The 9,662-nt window shown below is 41.6% G+C and overlaps 1 protein-coding gene across 1 annotated transcript in view; it reads right to left on the bottom strand.

The window, feature by feature from the left end:
• The window catches only part of Rhot1 (ras homolog family member T1), a 63,622-nt gene that overhangs the window by 48,276 nt on the left and 5,684 nt on the right, over positions 1–9,662 (bottom strand). Inside the window, exons 2-3 of the mRNA XM_021212699.2 lie at positions 3,944–4,002; positions 395–476 (exon numbers count right to left, since the gene is read on the bottom strand). Coding sequence (XP_021068358.1) covers positions 395–476; positions 3,944–4,002 — 141 coding nt within the window. The remainder of the gene's footprint in view (positions 1–394; positions 477–3,943; positions 4,003–9,662) is intronic.

The raw sequence follows: 9,662 nt of genomic DNA, 5'->3' as shown, positions 1-9,662 counted from the left end.
TATATATATATATATATATATATATATATATATATATATATATATCTTTGTGTGATCTTGGAAATTAATCAGTCTAGGAAAACACTGGGTAAATGAGCTACATCTCTTGCCCCTCAACAAATTCTAAAATTCAGAACTTTCTCACTCATTTTTGAATATGCATGTGTGTATGTACATGCATGTACCATGTGTCTGTGGTGGCCAGAGGTACTGGATAACCCTGAGACTGGAGTTACAGGAGGTGTGACCCTGATGTGGGTGCTGGGGGTTGCACTCAGATCCTCTACAAGAGTAGCACATGATCTTAAACATTTTTTAAAGCTTGATGAGGTTTATTTCAGGGCTGTTACATTAACTTTAGAGCCTCCTTCACCCATCAAAGGCCACCCATTACCTGAATAATCAACAATGTGTGTTGGAACTCTTTCAGGGGTGACATCAGCTGGAATGGTGATTTCTTCTGCTCGGGGAGGAACCTTTATTTGACAACAAATATAAAAATAAATGTGGTGAAGTTATGCATCACACTTACTAACAGACCATGAAGATTTATCTGTATCAGGCCCTTCTGTTTAGAGCTGTCTTTGTAGTCATTCACTGCATTTTAAAATACTTTCATTGAGGTGCTTTATCATATAAGCAAAACTACAATAAAAATATATTTTAAGGGTCAGCAACATCAGTAGGTATGGATGCTTGCTAAGTCTGACCACCTGAGTGTGACCCCCAAACCCTCACGGTGAAAGGAGAGAGCCTCCACCAAATGTGTACTGTGGTATATATGCACATAAAAAAAATGCAACAAAAATGTAAATAAATAAAAGACAAAACAAAAATACAATAAAAGGTTTTAACAATAAATATCCAGCTGGAGTTTAACTCACAGCAGAGCGAATGTCCGGCCCTAGGGAAAAAGGAAACTCCACCTCTGTAGTCAGGGTATCTCAAGTTTTTCACAAACTTAAAACGATTCAATTTGATACTGAAATATTAGATTTTTTAAATACATGGTTTTCATTCTACTTTGTTAAGAATTTAAGATACTTTACAGATAAGGAGCTAAGTTAATCCAAGGCAATCTTGAGGGGTGTAAGTCAGTGATGGAAAACTTGTCTAGCACATGCAGGTCCTGGGTTTAATCCTCAGCCTTGCAAAACCCACAAAAAAACACAAAACAAAATGACGACCTTCAAGGTAGCCATTACACATTAATTTTGTCTAAGTTGGGTGAAAACTGTATGGCTCCATATGCCTTGTGTTTAATAATTCCATGTTTCAGAAAGACTGCATGTTTTCTTTACAAAACTGTCTTGTAGAGGCTCAGTCCTTTCTTTTTAATTAACTTATTTTTATGTGTATGATTTTTGCTTGCATGCATTATCTGTGAACCATACATATATCTGATGCCACAAGAGGCCAGAAAATGATACTGGATCTCCTGGAACTGGAGTAACAAACAGCTGTGAGCTACCATCTGGGTGCTGGGAATCAAACCCAGGTCCTGTGGAAGAGCAGTCAGGGCTCTTAAGTGCTGACTGAGCCTTCTCTCCAACCCCAACTGTATGACTTTTAATTACAAAGGAAAAAAAAAAAAAGTATCCACACTCAAGAGGAACATCCTAAAACAACTCTAACTTCAGTTAAACATTTAAAACTTATTTATTCCTTTTGACAGGGTCTCACTATGCAGTTCCAGCTGGATTGAAACTCACTATGATTCTTTAAACTTGTTTGTTTATTTATGTGCATGGGCATCATAGCACACAAGTGGAGTTCAGTATGGAGTCAGTTTTATACTTCCACCATGTGGGTCCTGGACACTAAAATCAGGTTGTCAGTCTTGTCAGTCTTGTCAGTCTTTTCTCACTGAGCCATCTTGTTAGCTCTTCAGATAAACTTCTGATGAGAACTTTAGGTATTATACCCCAATTCTCAATTAATGTTAACGAGTCTATAATATACTCCACTTTTCAAATTAAGGAATTACTATTTGATTCTTCTGCAGCAGCCATGGAATTGTGCATGCTGAAACGGCTACGCAGGGGAGAGATACGGTCAGCAGTGAATTGAAGCTCCTGCTTGGTATACACAAGGCCCTGGAATCAATCCCAGCTACCACAAAAATCCAGAACAACAAAGACACTGTATCAAATTCCTACCTCAGCAACAAAACTATAAGATTATTTCTTTCTGCACTTGGGAGGCAGAGGCAAGCGGATTTCTGAGTTCGAGGCCAGCCTGGTCTACAAAGTGAGTTCCCGAACAGCCAGGGCTACATAGAGAAACCCTGTCTCAAAAAACCAAAAAAAGATTATTTCTTTCTAAACAAGATTAAAGAAAGGATTAATGCAAACTCTGACATTAATTTTATTTTTACTTGTGTGTGCAGGCACGGGTACTTGCATGCCACACGTGTGTGTGTATGTGTGTATGTGTGTGTGTGTGTGTGTGTATGTGTGTTAGGAGGCAGAAACCCACATGTCAGAGAGTGGATAGCCATGAGCTTTACAGGCAGCTACGAATCAACTAACAGGTGCTGGGAACTGAACATGCGTTCTCTGGAAATACAGCAAGTGCTTTTAAGTACGGAGTTATCTTTCCAGCCTCAAACTCTGACATTAATACTACTTTGGGCCGGGCGTGGTAGCGTACGCCTTTAATCCCAGCGCTCGGGAGGCAGAGGCAGGCAGATTTCTGAGTTCCAGGACAGCCACAGCTACACAGAGAAACCCTTTCTCAAAAAACCAAAAAAAAAAAAAAAAAAAAAAAACTACTTTGGAACAAAAAACCAAGTCAGACCTGTAATCTCAGCATTTGGGAGGCAGAGGTAGAAGAATTAGCAAGAAGTTCAAGACTAGCCTGGCTACACAGAAAGTTTGAGGGCAACCACAGACTGTGTCCCTAGAACAAAACAAAACAAACAACAACAAAAAAATCCAAACTGGTGCTCTGCTGCTGCACTGATGCTGTTCTCGACCCCAAGATCCCGACGCTCCAGGAGGGCTTAGCCAGCATCCCTCACACTGGAATTTCCAAAATGAAAGTAAGTTTAGCCCAGTATGATGGCACATACATGTAATCCCAGCACCAAGGAAGTAGAAGAAGAGGATCAGGAGTTTAAAGTCATCCTAAGTTTCAGGCTAGCCTGAGGTACATGAGACCCTGTCTCAAACAGTAATAATAGTAGTTATAATAACAAACCTAAAACCACTGGTTTCTGGTGGCATTTCATTATTACTAATGTAATGTCATATACAACAATTCTATGTATCTGTAGATAAAATAGAATTAATTCATTTCTAATTTATAAAATGAAGACTGTAGGTAATATTAGTTGCATCGGAATTCTAGTGACAAAACCCTCAGGGACTGAACAGCACCAGGCAGAAGGTAAATGGTACCCAGACCGTAATCTGGTTTCAATTCACGCAACACCCTGCATCTTTCATGTCTGAAAAACATTTTACCTCTAAGAACAGACTATACAAATGATATGATCTCCAGATCCTTTTCCCCACCACTTTAAAAATGAGATGACCAAGATCCAGAAATGACAAATGGCAAGGTGACTGACTAGTGAGATGGCTCAGTGACTTGCCAAGCAGACTGGCAATCTGAGGTGGACTCTCAGGCCTCACTCATGTGGAGGGAGGAGAAAACTGTGACTCACACACGCTGTCCTGTGATCTCCGCACTGTGCCACGACATGTGTGTATGCGTGCAAACACACTCATGTAATGTAAAAAAAAAAATTTAATGGTAAAGTCAAAGGCATAAAGTGAGAAGAACTTAGGCTCTTTCATAAGGTGATGTCCTCTGTAAACTAATGAGCTTTTTAAACGTCCCAACTGTTGAAGAAACACATGAAGGTGGCATTGATATCATTTTAACTTACTTTTTATTTAAAAAGAAAAAACAACTCACAACAATTAAATGCTTTTACCTCTTCTGGAAATTCTTCACTGACCAGCGACATAATCAGTGATGTCTTCCCAACTCTAGCTGTTAAAAGAAAAATCATTACTTAACAAAACATTTTGGTAGTACAGAAACTCAAATCCAGTAGCCACATAGGGAATTGATTAGTTGTAAGGGGGAAGACAACTCTAAGGCCTTTTCCGAAGGCCTGCTACAGTTCGGGTGTACCAGCACTTCCCGGTGCCTGTCTGCCTGCCTGCCTTTAACTCCAGCCGCCTAGGAGCCTGAGGGACTAGGATGTCAGGTTTGAGGAGAAAACAGAACAGAGTACAGTAACAAAACCCTTCCTGCATTACCTACTCAGAGTTGTATAAGAGTCTATCTCATAATATAAGCTACTTAATTTTCTAAACTAAATTTCTAAAGATCATTTCTAAATCTTCACCTTTATGAGTAACGTTGTAACTCATACTCTACAGCATAAGTTCCCTGAAGTGGAACTCAAGTTAGTGCACAGGCTGCTCTGTGTCTAATGACATTATTAATTCTGGTCACAAGAGAACGCACCAGCTTCCATCCTCAGCAACACAAGGACCTCAGCGTGCCTGGATCCCTCCATGGTACACTCCTTCCTTTGTGTTCTGCATTTAAGGGGTTGGTAACAACTCTTTAAAAAAACAAAAGTTTTCTGTCCCAGTGATCTTTTTAACAAAGGACAGTTAAAAATCTCACTCTTTATTCTGAAATCTGACTTCTCTACTCCAGATACTACGTTTCTGATCATGCAGTTACTGCTGTCAAACCTAAGTGCTTACCAACCAAGTCTGTCGGAGACCCTAGAAAAAAACAGATGACTGCTAGTTAATCCCTGCCACAGGAACAAAGCACAAATCCTAAATACAAGTCCAAATATGAGAGACGGCAATTTTTAAGAGTTAAGAACAGTCCCGTCCTTTTCTAAATGACTGGGAAATGATGAATGTCAAAACACACACGGCACTACCCTGGTTACAGCAGCACAGTGTGAAGTAGACAAATTATACGGCTTAACAGGTAGCTTCTAGCTCTATTTCTATACACTATTTAAAATACTTTTATTTTTATTATTTTATGTGTACACATGTGTCTGTGTGTGGGCATATGTAGACGTGTGTGGGTACCAGAAGAGTCCAGAAGACAGTACAGGATACCCTGGAGCTGAAGTTACAGGTGGTTGTGAGCTGCCCATGTGGGTACTAGGACACAACTCTGGGTCCTCTAGAAGAGCAACAACTACTATTACTAAGTCCCAAGTCCCTAACTACTGAGTCATCTCTCCAGCCCCTCCACAGACTTTTTGATTGTCCTATGTATTTGTGTGTGTGTGTACACACATATATATATAAAAGCATGCAAAAAAGGGAAACTGACTTCAAATACAGTAAGTACTATTATCCAATCTCTTGACTTTATTCACTACTAATGAAAATGAAAATGGCTTTTACATCTCTTTAGTCCTTTTTGAACTAGGAGCACTGTCTGAGTCAGAGTTTCATGTAGCCTAGGCTGACCTTGAACTCAAAAATGTATATACAGCTGAGAATGACCTTCACTGTTCCTTCCTCTCCTTCTCCCTCCCTCTGCCCCACCCCTACCCCCACAAACAGGATTTCACTATAAAGCTCTGGCTGCCCTGGAACTCATTATGTAGATCAGGTTGGCCTTGAACTCAGAAATCCCTTAGCCTCTGCTTCCTAAATCCTGGGATTAAGGGCATGTGTCAGCACCACACCTGGCCTTCCATATATTTTTATTTTTTTCTACTAAAAACTGCCACTAAGTACTATTTTAAGTTATTTTGGTGGTAAAAAAAATGGTAACTTCTAGATTTACATATATCAAGTAAGATTAGTCTAAATAGTGATAAATGAGATATATTCTTTTATATCCTGTCATGTGTATGGAGTCCGTGTGTGTTGAGATCAAACAGTGACCTCTCACAGGCTAGGCAGATGCACTATCCTAGGCCCAACAAAAATTTCTGGAGCACTTCCATGTGTCTTAGATGTTCACAACACTTCTGCACAAGGCTACTGTATGCCTTCCTTTTACAAAAAGTACAGGCCGGGCGGTGGTGGTGCACACCTTTAATCCCAGCACTTGGGAGGCAGAGGCAGGTGGATTTCTTAGTTCATGGCCAGCCTGGCCTACAGAGTGAATTCCAGAACAGACAGGGCTACACAGAGAAACCCTGTCATGAAAAAAAAAAAAAAAAATTTTTTTTTACAGGCTTCAGAGTTCTCATCTAGAGCCAACAGTGTTTCTACAGAGCAAGACAAACTGCCACCCCGATTCAGGTTTCCTACTTTGCATTGAAATTCCGTTAAATTTCTGTTACTATTAGAGGAGACCTACCACACTGTCCGAGTTAGTCTGACACTCCCAGGCAGTCCTCCAAGCAGCCCTGAGTGCTGGAACCACTGGCGCCTGCCCGGCTAAACCTAGCCTGTGGTTTTACGTCTGTCTCTGCTTGCCCTTTTGCCTAATTCTGGTATTTCGTTTAACCTCTAGCCCCCACCAATCCACCAACAATATAAATGTCCACTCCACTTTCGTCCACACCCTCACCTTCCAGCTTAGCCTCCTGGACTCTCTCCCTCCTCCCAGCTCCCACTGAACCACACTAATGGGAAGGAAAGAAAGGGGTGCAGTCCAGCCGCAGCTCACCCACCTCACCCCATGTCCCACTGCTGCCACCCACTCAGGCAGCATTCTATGCTTCATACAGGTACACCCACTAACAGGCCACAATGAGTCCTGTCCCCCTCCTTACGTGGTTTTCCTCATCTAAAACTATTGTCTCTTCTGTAGTTTTTTTTTTCCTGCAAACTGAATAGCAGGCAACTGTACTTTTATATCTTATCATGTCTTTAAGGCACTTCTCCTACCACAACTTAAAGACGCCCCAGAGTTACCACAGCTCTCACTGTCTCCACCACTGTGCTATATAATCTGTAGTAAGCCACTATGGATGCAGCATACATCCTTACCATGTATGAATCTACATGGACACAAGTGGCTAATAAAGCAAACCTTCTAATTTTGTATGAATGGAGGACCTCTAGCTCTACCTGACTGGACGTCTCTGTCCAGGTATGCCAGCACTGCCAGGGAAACCATTTCCACCGTGCAACGCTTCTCTAACACTTCTTTTCTTAAGATGTTATTTATTTTACGTGTGTGGGCATTTCCTCTGAATGCATATGTATTTATGCCACAAGCATGCATTGCACATGAAGTCCAGGAGACTGTGTGGGATCTCCTGGACCTGGAGCTACAGGTGGTTGTCAGCTGCCACGTGAGTGCTGGAGATTGAACACAAGTCCTCCTCTAAAAGAGCAGCCAGTGCTCTTAAGCACTCAACCATCTCTCCAGCCCCCCAAAACTTTTAAGAGTGAGTGAGATTCTGGATTTAAGGCCTGGTACCGTCCTAGGGGAGGTATTCTGCAAACTGAATAGCAGGCAATTGCTGAAGCAATACAAAAATAAAACATAGCCATCAAGATGATTCAGGGGTCCGGTACCTGCTGCCAGGCCTGACAAGCTGAATTCAACCCCCAGGACTAACACAAGAGAACTGACCCCTACAGTTGTCCTCTGACTTCCACATGTGAACACATACTCATGCACACACAGGTAAATAAGCACACACAGGTAAATAATAAAATAACAATTAAAAATAAACTCTAGGTAGGTGTGGTGACACGCGCTTTTAATCTCAGCACTCAGAGGCAGAGGCAGGCAGACCTCAGTGAGTTGGAGGCCAGCCTGGTCTACAGTGCAAGTTCCAGGACAGCCAGGGCTACAGAGAAACCCTGTCTCAAAAAACAAAAATGAACTGTAAGAATCATTGTATCCAATCTGTTCTTAATAAAAAGCTAAGGTTGGAATTCCACATAACGAAGTAGAGTATGCAAGTATGACAAGTGGCTTCAAAATCCCTTGCAATTTCCTAGTAATAGCTAGATCATTTCTTATAAATAATAGCACAAACTCATTCTATTGACAGAGCTCATTTAGGAGATGCAGGCAAGATAGCTTCAGAGTAAGGGTTTGTCACCAGAAAAATCCAACCTCATAAGTAGAGGTTGGAACCTTCAGACCCATCCTAAAACCTAGAAAGAGACTGAAAAAGGTTGAGTCCAACCACATGACAATGGTTTAATCATGCCTACAAAAAGAGACTCCAAATAAGATCTCTAGGCTCAACATCTCAGGATACCTTCCAGGTTAGTGAACACACCAGTATGGTGGTACACTTTAACTCCACACTAAGCTCCAGGTCCTTCCAACCCTTTCTCCTGCCTCTGCCCCATTGCAGGATCATAAGTGTAATGTTTTCCAGTGAACAAGTAAACTTGAGGGGTTGGTGAGAAGCCTCTTTTCAGTGTTTGACTACTGCAAAGGGAACAGTAGCAGGAGTAAAGATGACAACTGAACAACTTACCAATGCTTGAAAGCAAGGACACACAAGGCAGTGGCCTCAAGAATGGCTAACTTGATTAAAGTCATTTGCATCTGTTACCACTTCCCAGAGTGTGATTTTATTTATTTGCTCATATCCTACATCATCTAGAAAGCAAGCTGAGGCAATTCCCTCTAGAGCCAGCCATGATGGCTCACACTTTTAATCCCAATACTCAGGAGGCAGAAACAGGCAGATCTCTGAGTTCAAGGCCAGCTTCCTCTACAGAGTGAGCTCCAGGACAGTCAGATACACAGAGAAACCCTGTCTCAAAAAAACAAAAAACAAAAACAAAACAAAAAACAAAAACAAAACAAAAAACAGGCTTGATTCTTCCAAAGCAACTGTGATTAGAATACAGTGAGGTGATGACTATGCAGTTACATTTTTGATTAATAACTTTTAGCATTTGGAAAAATAATCCTAGCAAGGCTCTTCCCTATAATAGCAGGCTAAAGCAGGAGGACTGCCATGGATTCGAGGCCAGCAGATATGAGCTCCAAGCAAGCCTGGCCTACAAGTGATGCCTTCTGTCAAAAGGGGGAAAGGGAGGGAAAGAGGGAGGGAAAAACTAAGTTGTTACCAAGGAACAATTAAAAGTATGGTGGTTTAGCCAAGTGTGAGGGCACACACCTTTAATCCTAGCACCTGGGAAGCAGAGGCAGGTGGATATCCGTGAGTTAAAGACCAGCCCAGTTTACATAGTGAGTTCACTGATCATAGGTAGGTGATAGCCTGCAGGACAAATGTTGTCAATACCTATGATCTACCTCTCTCCGAGTCTGATTAACACAGTGCTACTAGCAGGAGGAGAGCAAACAAGACACTGGAGAGCATGGGTGTGTGTGTGTGCGCGCATGTGTAAAGGTCAGAAGACAGCTTTCAGAACTTGGTTCCCTCCTTCCATCATGTGGGTCCAGGGATTGAACTCAGGTGAGAGTTGGTAGCAAGCACCTTTGCCCCATGATTTCAGCTGGCCTGAGGTTAAGAAAACTATGCTGGATTTTTATGTAGAAGACATTCATGTTCTTTGTCCTATATCTACAACCATCCTCTCTTGGTTGTTTCGTTTGATCTCACTGAGGCCCAGACTGACCTGGAACTCACTATGTAACCTGGGCCACAGTGATCATCTTGTCTTAGCCTCCCAAATTCTAGGACTACATGTGTTAACCACCTGGCCCAGCTACAGTCTTTTTTTTTTTTTTTTTTTTTTTTTTTTTTTTTAATGTGTGTGTGT

This window comes from Mus pahari, chromosome 14 (assembly GCF_900095145.1).
Source record: "Mus pahari chromosome 14, PAHARI_EIJ_v1.1, whole genome shotgun sequence".
Classification (NCBI taxonomy): domain Eukaryota; kingdom Metazoa; phylum Chordata; class Mammalia; order Rodentia; family Muridae; genus Mus; species Mus pahari.
Note: the sequence above shows the minus strand (reverse complement) of the source record. Positions and strands in the feature narration are given on the sequence as shown.